Source organism: Orycteropus afer, unplaced genomic scaffold, assembly GCF_000298275.1.
Source record: "Orycteropus afer afer isolate SDZICR_OR568_19922 unplaced genomic scaffold, OryAfe1.0 scaffold00031, whole genome shotgun sequence".
Classification (NCBI taxonomy): domain Eukaryota; kingdom Metazoa; phylum Chordata; class Mammalia; order Tubulidentata; family Orycteropodidae; genus Orycteropus; species Orycteropus afer.
The window spans coordinates 10739007-10751849 of record NW_006921618.1 but is presented as its reverse complement, the minus strand read 5'-3'; the positions used below and the strand labels follow the sequence as shown (position 1 = coordinate 10751849).

General features: G+C 42.9%; 1 protein-coding gene across 1 annotated transcript in view; it reads left to right on the top strand.

Moving 5' to 3' along the window:
- NIPAL3 (NIPA like domain containing 3) overlaps window positions 1–12843 on the top strand; it is an 88988-nt gene that overhangs the window by 38596 nt on the left and 37549 nt on the right. The window contains exons 4-6 of the mRNA XM_007935731.1: window positions 3401–3460; window positions 7465–7610; window positions 11321–11417. Of these exons, the coding sequence (XP_007933922.1) occupies window positions 3401–3460; window positions 7465–7610; window positions 11321–11417 (303 nt within the window). The remainder of the gene's footprint in view (window positions 1–3400; window positions 3461–7464; window positions 7611–11320; window positions 11418–12843) is intronic.

Sequence of the window (12843 nt, the reverse complement as noted above, 5' to 3'; positions counted from 1 at the left end):
TGCTGAGCAATGACACAGCTACATGCAGGGTCCAAGCGTGCCATAGGCTAGAGACCATTCCCAAGGCTTCTCCTTATATACGGGAAGCAGACCACATCCCAAAGGCAGCTACTCAGCTGCTTGTGGTAGATCCCACCATGGAGTTGATTGCCAGTCTCATCATGGGGAATACTACATCCAGCTTCCCAGCCACTCACCCAGGCCCAGCCAAGTTGACACACAAACATACCTACCACAAGCTCTCTTCCTACTTTCTCCCTATGGTTACCTTTTCCCTGTGTCCTTCTTTCCTATGGATTTCCTCCGTCTGAGCTATCGCCCTGTGCAAACACTGTCCTTCTGATCTCCCATGATTGATTGTTCTAAGGATTGTACCTACCTGATATAAATGTTCACCTTATACACCTTATACACTGTCTATTGTTTGGCTGAAAGCCATAGGAGTGAGTTCAGCCGGAAGGGTGACTAGAGGCCATAGTCTTGGGAGTTTCACCAGTTTCTATCAGACCAGTAGCCTACTCTTTTTTATGATTTTGAGCTTTGTTCCACTTTTATCTCCCACTCTATCCAGAATGTCGTACGTTGTTCCCTTTCTGAGTGGTTGACCATAGTAGCTGGGCACCATCTAGTTCTTCTGGTCTCAGGGTCATGTAGGCTAAGGTTTGTGTGGGCCAGTAGTCCCTTGGACTAGTTGTTTCCATGTGTCTTTGCTTTTCTTCATTCCTCTTTTCTCTGGATGAAGAAAGACCAATTGTTGCATCTTAGATGGCACTTGAAAGCTTTTTAAGACCCCAGTTGCTACTCACTAAAGTAGGGTGTAGAATACTATTTCTGTGTAGTATGTTGTTGGACTCATGAGCTCAGGACCATGGTCCCAGGGGACATCAAGGTCAATTGGCATAGCATACTACATTGTAATAATATACTACACTAAATTTTTCTCCTTAAATAAAAGATGTTAGTAGATTAGTGAACAATAGCTTTTTGTACAGAAAAGCTGGGACAATGAACTGGCTTTGAGATTATTCTTTTTTGTGTTGCTAGCAAGCACTGCACTGCCTGGAAGCTCTTCCCTGTGCTTAAAGGAGAAAGTAATATTTTAGGTTATATTCCTCCTTCAGTTAAGAGTAGTCTTTTCTACGTGAGGGGGGGTAGATGCATGGCATAAGCATAGTGACTCTGTGTCCCATACTGTGCCCAAGGCAGACATCAATAATCAATTATTGTGACTCTGGTGTTCCACACTGTGCCCAAGGCAGACATCATTAATCAATTATAGCACTCTTTCCTAGCCAGCCTATATAGGGCCACTACCAACCACTTAGAGTTGGCAAAAGAGCAGAAACCTATTTGCTATCCCTTTTCCTATTATAAGAATCTACTTTTTCTTGACCAGGGTTGGTAAACTGGCAGCCTGTGAGGTGAGTGAGATCTTCAAATATGCTATGTTTTTCCCACATACAATATTTTATAAATTGTAATTTGAATGCCTTTTGTTGAGTAAACTGGTTTGCCGCAATCTTCATTTTTCCCTGTTGTCCCACGTCTGTCCCTTTTTCCACATATATGTTACTACCCAGCCCCTATAGGTATTTAGGTTTATACCTGTATCTCTCTGCTCTTTCCACTGCTGGTATCTCCAAAACCAAAACCAAACCAAACTCACTGCTGTCAAGTCGGATGCGACTCATAGTGACTCCTCCTTGGGTTTCCGAGGCAGTATCACTACAGAAGTAGATTGCCCCATCTTCCTTCCGAGGAGTGGCTGGTGGGTTTGAACCGCCAGCCTTCTGGTTAGCAGTCAAGTGCCTTAGGCACTACGCCACCAGAGATCCAGGTATCTCCCAAGGAGCCTTAAAACTTTTATTCACATTAAGGAATAAATGACTTAGTGCTTTAACTATTAGTCTTTGAATTTTAATAAGGATTAAATAATTAAATTCTTAAAAATAAGAAACAGAATTGTGATGATGGGACTTCAGGTATCAGCCATTGGAAATTAAGGGCTCTTAGAGCTTCTGAAGTCACCCAGTGAGAAATATTAAAAATAATATCTACCATTGATTGAGAACCTATTACTTAGGAGTCTCTGAGTGGTGCAAATGGTTGAGTACTCAATTACTAACAAAAAGGTTGGTGGTTCAAATGCACCCAGAGAAAGAAAGATCACAGATTGAAAACCCAGTAGAGTAGTTATGCTCTGCACACAGGGGGTCACCATGAGTTAGAATTGACTCAAAGGCAGCTTTTTTAAAAAAAAGTCACTGCTGCAGGTACTTTCATAATTAGCTCAGTTATTGAGCACTTACTGTGTGCCAGATGATTTGCATGTATTATTTAATTACCCCTATAACTCAAAGGAGCTCTGGTGGTATCATTTGGCTGCTAACCAGGAAGTCAGAGGTTCAAACCCACCAACTACTCTGCAGAAGAAAGAGGGACAATCCACTTCCGTAAAAATGTACAGCCTTGGAAACCCAGTGGGACTCAATGGCAGTGACTTTGGAGTTTGCGTTTTATGACTTATAGCAGTAGATGTTTTCATTGATGTGCTGATAAAGAGCTCTCAACGAAAAAAACCCAGAGGGAGGAGAGGTAAGGGGGTGCAGTAATTTATAGCACTTGCCAGTTTACATGGTGTAAATACTCCCACTCTAATGATTTTAAGGTACCAATGGTTTCCTGAATATTTAACAATGAGAACAAAAGGCAAGCAGGTGCAAGGTGGATCCAGCACACCATTTCACAGACTAGGGAACTGAGATTCAGGTGAAGTGCCTTGCCTAAGGGGACATAGCCTGGAGAGGCTGACTAGTATTATATTCCAGACCTAATTCCCCTGCTCCACCCTGTCCACAGTGATTGCCAGCCCCATCCTTTAGGGCAGTCATTGGGGAGATTGAATACATCTGTAAACAGGGTCCAGTTGGGGAGAGAAAGGAACTAGAGGGAAAATGTTGCCGTGGAAGAAGTAAAGACCTGGCATCCAACAGTCCTGGGTTCAAATCTTGCCTTCTTTTACCAGCTGTGTGATTGTGGATGGGTTCTTCATCTCCCTTAGCCTCCGTGCCCCCATCTGTCAAATGGGAACAATAATGGTGCCCACCTCAAAGACTGGACATGCCAGAAATAACTTGTATAAATAACCTTTTGCATAGCAGATACTCAGTTAACAGTGTTCCTGGCCTTGTAGGAAGGCTCAGAGAGGAGCCTTCCTTTCTGGGATGGAAGGTCAGAGGAGCCAGAGTGGCATGAGCTGTTGGGAACATGAGTGAGAGGTTAGGAAGTACCATGATCCAGTGCAAATGAGCTAACCTGAAGAGCATGGCCAGAGGGGCCTGCATGCACTGACAGTAGACCCAATTCTCTTTAACCTATGCCTTTTTTTTTTTTTTCACAGCTAGTGCCATCATAGGAATCATATTCATCAAAGAAAAATGGAAACCTAAAGATTTCCTGAGTAAGTTCAGTGATTTGAGTTCTGTCATAAATTTTATGCTTGTGCTGTTTTGTTCATTATAAAACCAGCTCACCCCAACTTAGATATTATCTGTCTCCTACCCACCCCCTACGGTTCTATATACTCCCCCCTCAAACTCCTGAAAGTTTAAATCAATGGTTCCCAAATCACCAGAATCATCCATAATGCTTTTGAAAATGGACTTTTATTCATTCCATTCAATCAGTATTTATTCAGCATCTTTTTTTGTGTGATTTTAGAAGACCCAATAAAAGGGACCCTTCTTCCCTGACTGAGTTCTAAAGCAATGAGAGATAAACACAGAAGATTAGCAATTTTGTTTTATTTTAATAAAAACTAGATTGGGGCATGTGGGGTAGGTGTGTGACCAAATGAAATTGCTCACACTCTCCCTCAGTACTCCTCAGCACCCAGGCTAGACCTTGGAGCAGTCCTCCCAAGGAAAACATTTGAGTTTCCAGAGTGGAGACATGTAGAACTACTACCTATAGACTATATGCAGATGTCTAGGGTGGAAAAGGAAGAAAAGAGAGCAATGCTTTGGTGTTTAAATTCTTTTGATAGGTTACCTCCAGCCAATTGAAAAATATGGACCAATGGAGTGAGAGGTAGAAGTGTCACAGTAATGGTGGTCCCTCCACATGGAAATCCATGGAGTAGGGAAAAAGTGTTCCCCCCAAAACACCTACCAAGTGCTAGGCTTTATTGTAAGTGCCAGGAACATACATATGGGGTTTCTGTTCTTACAACCTAATGTGTGTTGGGGGGTGGGGAGATACAGTAAACAAATGAACAGCTAAATAAAATAATTTTAGATCACAGTGAATGTTTCAGAGAAAATAGAATGCTTCTTGGTAGGGGACTGGGGAGATGGGGTTAGACTCTCTGAAGGGGTGCTTTTTGTCCTCAGACCTAAATGATATTGAGAAGCCTGGCATGCCAAGATCTGTAGACAAGAGTGTTCCATGTCAAAAGAATAGGTGCAAAGGCCCTGAGGTAGGAATAAGATTGGTGTGTCCAGTATCAGTAAAGTTGAGACAGCTGGAGGATAGTAAGCAAGAGGGATGAAGGGAGGACATGAGTTCAGAAAGGCATGTAGGAACTGGATGGTGTAAGACCTTATAAGTCATGCTAAGGACTTTGAATTTCTTTCTAGTTGTGATGGGAAGCAAGGGAGTTACATGATGGTGTACCAGATCCTACTCCCAAGATTCTGAGACCTGGGGTGGGGGCTGGATATTTGCATTCTTACACAGCTCTGGTGGCTAACCAGAAAGCTGGTGGTTCGAACCCACCATCCACTCCTTGGAAGAAGATTGGGCAATCTACTTCCATAGAGATACCACCTTGGAAACCCAAGGAGGGGTTGCTATGAGTTGGGATCAACTCGATGCCAGTGAGTTTGGTTTGGTTTGCTGTAGAGTGAAATCTACTGATGTCTGCAACTTTCTTTGAAATTCATCACAAATGAGATGGATTGATCAGTGGGTAGGGACATGGAGAGATGGATAGATATCCAATAAAGTATAGCAAAATGTCAAAGTGCAGAGTGAGCAAGTTTGGCCACCCACCTAAGCCACATGCTTAGGACTATGGGTGTTCAGTGAACAGTTCTTTCAGTGTTCCTTTGTGTCTGGAAACTTTGAAAATAGAGTGTCAATGGGAGGAAGCTCCTCCCCAGATGTTTTAGACACATAGCCAGGTTTAGGAACCACTGTTGTAAATCATCAACGTGGAATAAGATCCAGGAAGGGCCAGAGAGCAGGAAAAGAAAAGAATCTTATACTTAAAAATGCAGAACTGGCGGCCCTGTACTGTTCAGCAAACAAATGATGCCAAGAAGCTCAAAAGACTCAGACTGACTCTCAGCAGCCCTGATGGGGGTAGAATGGGGTGAGGAAGAAGACCCTGGGCTGGTTCTGAGGCCAGTGGAGAGGTCTGCATCTGTTTGGACCACTCTAGGAATGCAAACCATATTAGTATAGACAGTGCCTCGTGTGAACTGGAAGAAAGATATCCTCTCTGGGTAGCCATAACTCTGTGAGCACACGCCATGGTGAACAGAGCATGGGCTGGATTTTTAGCCCTCCTCACCCCTTCCACCAGGTACCTTTGTGTAGTGAACAACTTCACAGCTATACTGGGCTGCCCTACTAAAGTTCCATTAGATTCAGCAAACATTCACTCAATGCTAGACTTGCTGGACATTGCAGGCAGGAAGTTGAATAAGACCCACTCCTGCCTGAAGGAAAACTTAACACAGCAGACTTGTATAACTTAGCACAGAATTTATCCTTTTGAATTTAACCATGGTTCATTCATTCATTCATTGAACAACTGAACAACTAATATTTGAGTACCTTTGACATTTATGAGGTCCAGTCCTGAGAATAAAAATCAAAGATATTTAATATGGTATCATACATTTTTTGGAGACAGTGGAATAAAATAGGTACAGTCAGAACTATTCTAGAAAAATCCAGTGGCCTTTGGTCCCCATAAGTACAACAGAACTCTCAGCCCTTTTTGGCTTGCCTGGAGTGAGTCGGACCTTGGCCGGCTTTTCATTAACCGATAGGGTTGAGCTAAAGTGTGCCAGGACCCCAGGAAAGAGGCAGGAGGCTATTGTTGTTCACCCAAGAGAATGCCTTCTGGATGACCAGTTGTCTCTGAACACTCTGGTTCTGTAATATTGATAGTATGTATATAGTTAGTTCCCTCAGGAGTAGATTAACTACCCAATTGTATAAGATAATTTTTTAAAGATGTGTAGTAGGCTTTGTGGTTTTCTTTTCCTGTTTTATTGGTTGGTTTATTTGTTTGTTTGTTTTTAAGCTGGCTTATAACATGGTTATAGCTTTAAAATGTTGTTTGTGAAGTACATGTTAAAACCACAACACAATACCATAATTGTAGGATGAAAAAGTCAAAATTTAACAAACGTTGACAAGGCTGCAACCAGAGCTCTCATTCTCTCTCTGCTGGTGGGGATGTAAATTAAATTAGTTCAGCCACTTTGGAAAACCATTTGACCACTACAGAGTACTAAAGCTGGACATTCCCATATCCTAGGACCCAGCAATTCCACTCTTAGTTTTATACCCAACAGAAATACATAATTTTTTCCCCAAAAGATATGTACAGAAATATTCATACCACCATTATTTGTGATAGCCTTAAAACTAGAGACTAGTCAAATGCCCATCAATAGTAGAATGGAACATTATACAGCAATAAGAATGAATGAATTACCACTACACACCACAACACAGATGAATCTCACAATCATAATATTGAGTGAACACAAACACAAAACAGTATACTATAGGGATATATTTCTTAAAGTACAAAACCAGCAAAACTATTAGTACTGTTAGATGTCAGGAGTATGTTATCCTGGTTGCACCATTGTCAACACTTGTTATATTTTGTCTTTTCTGCTTTAGCCATTCTGGTGTGTTGCATTGTGGTTTTAGCATGCATTGGATGGGGGCACAGTGGGGCTTTTGAGATCCTGGTAACGGTCTCTTTGTTAATCCAGGTGTTGATTGCATGAGTGTGTTCCCTTTGCACAATTCATCAAGCACTTTTTTACATGTCTATTATACTTCATTTTGTTGTTGTTGTTGTTATGTGTCGTCAAGTCAGACCCGACTCATAGTGAACCCTCCTAGGCTTTCTGAGGCAGTATCACTACGGAAGTAGATTGCCCAACCTTCCTTTGGAGGAGTGGCTGGTGGGTTTGAACCACCAACCTTCTGGTTAGCAGTCAAGTGCCTTAGGCACTGTGCTACCAGAGCTCTTATACTTCATTATAGTTAGTAATAATAATAATAATATTAAGGAAAATAATCTTTTTTTTTAAAAAAAAGTAAAGGAGAAAAACATAAATTGACCCTGAGTTGTGTTGAGAGCCTTTGATTACTGAGAGCGCATCTCTTGCACTGAATCCTGTGACGGCTTCTCCCCTCCCTACCCTGCAGGGCGCTATGTCTTGTCCTTTGTTGGCTGTGGTTTGGCTGTCGTGGGTACCTACTTGTTGGTGACATTTGCACCTAACAGCCATGAGAAGATGACAGGAGAGAACATCACCAGGCACCTTGTGAGCTGGCCTTTTCTCTTGTACACGGTAAGATAAGTTCCTAGTCCTTCTGTCTGAGATGGCAGGAAGTGGGGGGGGGGGTAGAGGGTTGAATCCTAGAAACGAGAAACCTAAATACCCATCAGTAGGGGATTTGTGAGTCCTGTCATACTTCATACCAGATTGAGAAGAGTACATGGTTCATGAGAAATGCCTTTTTCACTTATGTTGTGAGTAATGTCTACAACTGAATATGCAGTATGATTTTATATAAATCATATAAATATATGATTTTATATGCAAGTTTTATTTTTTTTAAAGATATAGGTTGTATGTATATATAAAATGTCTCTAAACCATCAGTCATTGTTTTTGGGAGATGGGATTTGGACTTGGTTTTTATTTGCTCTTTGTCTTTCATCCAAATTTTTACAGTCACCATTTAATACATTTATGGTGAGGGGAAAAAAAAAGTTAAAATTATAAACAATCATAGAATTTTATTTGTTTATTTATTTCACCTAATACTGCACAGCTGATGGAAACCCACCCCCAACCAGAGAGAAATCCTTTGCCCCGATTCCATCCAGCTTTAGTTCTGCAAATAAATCAAGGAAGCTACTATCTAAGGTATTGGATAAACTTGCTGGTATAGTCCCATTCCACTCCCAACACTTTTTAAAATCTCATCTCACATTTTCTCAACAATTCTATCATGTGTTTTTCACCCCTTTTTATGATGAGACATCTAAGGCTCTGGTAGGTTAGGTAATTTGCTCAGAGTTACAGGACCCATAAGGAGCAGAGCTGGAGTTGAAGGCCAGGGGCCTACCTGACCTCAGGGGCCACCTTCCTCTCACCTGACCTGCTGATGGAGGTATTCACTGACTTCTCCTGGACACAAGCAGCCCGTTCCTCGATGGAGTCTAGAAGCCCTAGGACATTTCTCTTCCTCAGATTGCCCACAGGCAGAGAACAGATTTTCCCAACATTGGGCTGTGCTGTCTCCCTACCACCAACCAGCTCCAGAGGTTACTGTCTTAGAAGGAGCTGTCTTGGAAGGAGCCTTGTGGGTGTGGAGAAAAAGCTAAAGACCCGCCACCCTGTCAGGAAAAGCCTTACCCCAGAACATAGGCTTTTCACTCTGAGAATACTGTTGTGTTGTCTTGACCAAGTCATTTAACTAGAAGCTCCAGTTAAGTCAGTCCTCATTAAATGGCAGGAATCACTAGGCTTCCTCTCCAGGGTGTTGGGAGGTACATGAGGTGACACATAAATCACCCAGCACGTGATAGATGCTCAGTAAGTGGTTGGGTTTGTGTTACCTGATCAGGACCATGAGCCACTGCTGCCAGCTAGAGAGATTTGGCCAAGTCAAATTCAATGAATATTTATCAAGTATCTGCTATGTGCCAGAAACTGTAGAGATAAAAATAAATTAATAAATGAGACATGCTCACAGAGCTCATAGTTTATGGAAGAGACCAGCCTATAGTCGATTCTTGTTTTTGATGGTAGTTATGTTCTATAATGTCCCAGCAAACACTGAATTTTTGAACACTGAACCATTGCTCCTCACAGAAATACAGACATAGGTTTCTGTGAGCTGCTGGTCACAAATCATTGTCAACTGATCAACACATACCTTATTTTGTGTGTGTTTCTGTTTAAAACACCTGACTTAATATATATTGTTGATGCATTAACACTGAACTCACAGTCAATAGCACTATCGTTCATGCCTGAACGAAGCTTATCTAACATGTAATTTTTTCTGTAAGGCACATCTCAGCCTTCTTGGACTTAGGAATACAGCACTTTGGCACCATGCCCCAGGGCCACTGTAAACAGCAAAATTGCCAACAAAAAGCACAAAAGTGCAGAAAATGTGGCATTAAGTAGACTGTGAAAAGGATGCTATTTACAGTCTGAGGGCTGAAACAAGAAGGCAGAGTGACCCCTTGTTTAACCTTAACTGGGAAGGTGCATGGTGGACAAACATAAATACTTCGCTGCTCTGCACATGCCTGCATGTGCCACAAGTTTTGATTTTGGGGGTACAAATTAATTTTAGCAAAAAAGAAAACTTGCAAATACGGAATCCGAGAATATTGAGGACTGATCGTGTATCCAGCCATCTTAACTATACCACTGAGTACTATTCCAGCATTCATGTGAGCATCAGAAAGAATGACAGAAAATTGGAGCCACCTGAATACAGGCACAATGACCGCAAATGTTGATGGTGACTGTCCATCTGCTTGATGGAGTATTCTGGAGCAATTAAAGATAATTATGACAACTGCACAAAGCGTGGGAATTGTTCATGCTGACTGAGAACAGCCCAGTGCAGAATTATACATTGACTGTGATGACAACTAGATAAAATATGTATTCACTGGGACAAAGACAAGGAAGAAACAGGGAAATGAAAACAGCTGTGTTATATGATACTCTAATTATGAGGAATTTTCTTTAAATCCTTTTTAAAATCCCATTAATGTTTCCATGTTTTTGCAACAAATAAACTTTGGTAGGGGGTTGGGTAGGAATAGGGCAGGAGCCATTGTCAAAGTTTGCTGCATCATCTTGCTGGCTGTTGAGCGGGCCTGCCTGTTGGGACAGTATTGGCAAATGTTGGGGGGGTAAGTGGTAGAAGGGTCAAGCTGTTGATGCAAAGCTTCTCAAGCTTCAGACCTGCCGGTGTCTAATAGTAAGTTTCTGCTGTGTCTCCTTTCTTCCATGTAGCCTACAGAGAAAGTACAGGGATGTTAGAGCCAGATGGCCAGGTCCAAATCCTGGGTCCGCCATTTACTTACTCAGGATTGTAGTACCTACTGCATAGGATAATTGTGCTGATGTAATGAGTTTGTATAGGTAAAATGCTTAGAACAGTGCCTGATGTATAGTAAGTGTTCATTAAAGCATAACCTACAATTAGTGCTATTCATCCTGGCTTTCTGCAAGTTAAGAATTATTATCCCTATTTCACAGAGGAGGGAACTGAGGTTTTGAGAAGTTAAGTGACTTGCTCAGTGTCACACAACCAGTTTGGAGGCAGATCCAAGTTCAAGCCTGGGCGTCCCTAACTTCAAATACTGTCCTCTTTCTACCCTTCCATGCCCCACACATGGAAGGCTTGGTGAGGCAGGGTGAAGAGAGTGGCTGTTTGTATACTTGACCAAGACTTCTCCTCAGTGAACAGGGAACTTTCTCTTTGACTGACCCAGTTTTAATGAGGTACCCATGGAACAGTGAGGGTGCTCTGGTGGCATAGTGCCTAAGGCATTTGACTGCTAACCAGAAGGCTGGCAGCTCAAACCCACCAGCCACTCCTTGGAAAGAAGGTTGGGCAATCTACTTCTGTAGTGATACCGCTTCAGAAATCCAAGGAGGGGTCACTGTGAGTCGGATCTGACTTGATGGCAGTGAGTTTGAGTATGGATCAGTGAAGTAGGAAGAGACTACCTCAGCCCAGTGAATCTTAGTCATCCAAGACAGGTTGGATATGAGGCCCTGTCATGAGGTAAACAGTGAAGTCCTTCTCAGTGTTACCTAGGGATTAGAGAGTTTTCACTCAACATTTCCTTTTTTCCACATCCTTAAGTAGTTTGGGAAATGCTGGGTATTTCAATTCCCTTTCAACTCCAAGGGGCTATGATTTTAATGAAATCAGCACAGGAGCTCTGGCCCAACCCACCAGGGGTTTTGCCCACCTCTGTGGCCTTGCTGACCCCACCCCTTGCTGCCTTCCACAGCTCGTGGAGATCATTCTGTTCTGCCTGCTGCTGTACTTCTACAAGGAGAAGAATGCCAACAACATCATCGTGGTTCTTCTCTTAGTGGCATTACTTGGTAAGTGGGGGTCTGGGTGATTGAGTTTTACCATCGCCAAGTGGCACCAAAAGCAAATACAGGTTTTGTTACAGAGCTGCGGTGAGATGGGGCCTGCACAGGTTGGTCTGTCTCTGTCGGTGGATGCAGGAAGCCTGGTCCCTGCTGAATGGAGACATTCCCATCAGTCCCATCATGCTGCTGACTTCATTCACACACTTGCTCAAACAGAGTCTACTAAGTGCCAGAAACGGTGCCAGGCCCCGCCAGGCCCTGTGTGTACAGCAAGAACAAGACAAAGAAAGCCCTCCCCTTGGGGATCCTCCATTCCAAAGGAAGGAAAAGAGTAACCAACTACATAAATAATATAAGGATGGGTGGTGATGGTTATAATGGAGAAGAATAAAGCTGAGTAAGGGGTGAGGTGGCTGAAGAAGTTATTTGAGAGAGGAGTCAGAGACAGAGTGATTCCCAGTAAATGAGCCCTGAAGGGATCAATACAAAATTTATCGGAGGTTAGGGATTCATTCTGGATTCATGGGCAAAATTTGCCTTTTTTTTTAAGAGAAATGGGTAACATGGGGGAAATGGCTCCTAAATCAGGTTGAGGCAAGGATGTAACTCTGCATATAGTTTGATATACTAAGAGAGCTATGAAAAATGCCTATTATTCCTGGAGAAGGAGAAGTCAATTGAGCAGTGGGCTTGGAGTCAGGTGTGGTGAAACCTTGCTGCTGCCTCTTAGTGACTCTGTGGCCTGGGCTGGTGACTTGCCCTCTTTAAGCCATACTGTCTAATCTTAAGGCAACCACTAATCTACTTTCTAGCTCTGTCTCTAAAAACAGTCATATGAGAACACCCAATCACAGGATGGATTGTTGCTGTTGTTAGTTGGTTGCCATGGAGTTGGCCTCCAACTCATGGTGACCCCATGCACAATGGAACAAAATGCTGCCCAGTCCAGCGCCATCCCCATGATTGGTTGGAGAACAGACCATTGTGACCCATAGGGTTTTCATTGGCTGATTTTTGGAAGTGGATCACCAGGCCTTTCTTCCTAGTTTGTCTGGAAGCTCTGCTGAAATTTGTTCAGCATCAGAGCAACACGCAAGCCTCCACTTGACAGATGGGTGGGGGCTACACTAGAGGTGCATTGGCCAGCAATCAAATCCAGGTCTCCAGCATGGAGGCCAGAATTCTACCACTGAACCAGCACTGCTTCCACCACTTGCTGGATGTTGTTGTTGTTGTTGTTATTTGCCATCAAGTCGGCCCCGACTCATAGTGACCCCTCCTTGGGTTTCCGAGGCAGTATCACTACGGAAGTAGGATTGCCCAACCTTCCTTCCCAGGAGTGGCTGGTGGGTTTGAACCGCCAGCCTTCTGGTGAGCAGTCAAGTGCCTTAGGCACTATGCTACCAGAGCTCCTGAGATAATCTTAGTGCTT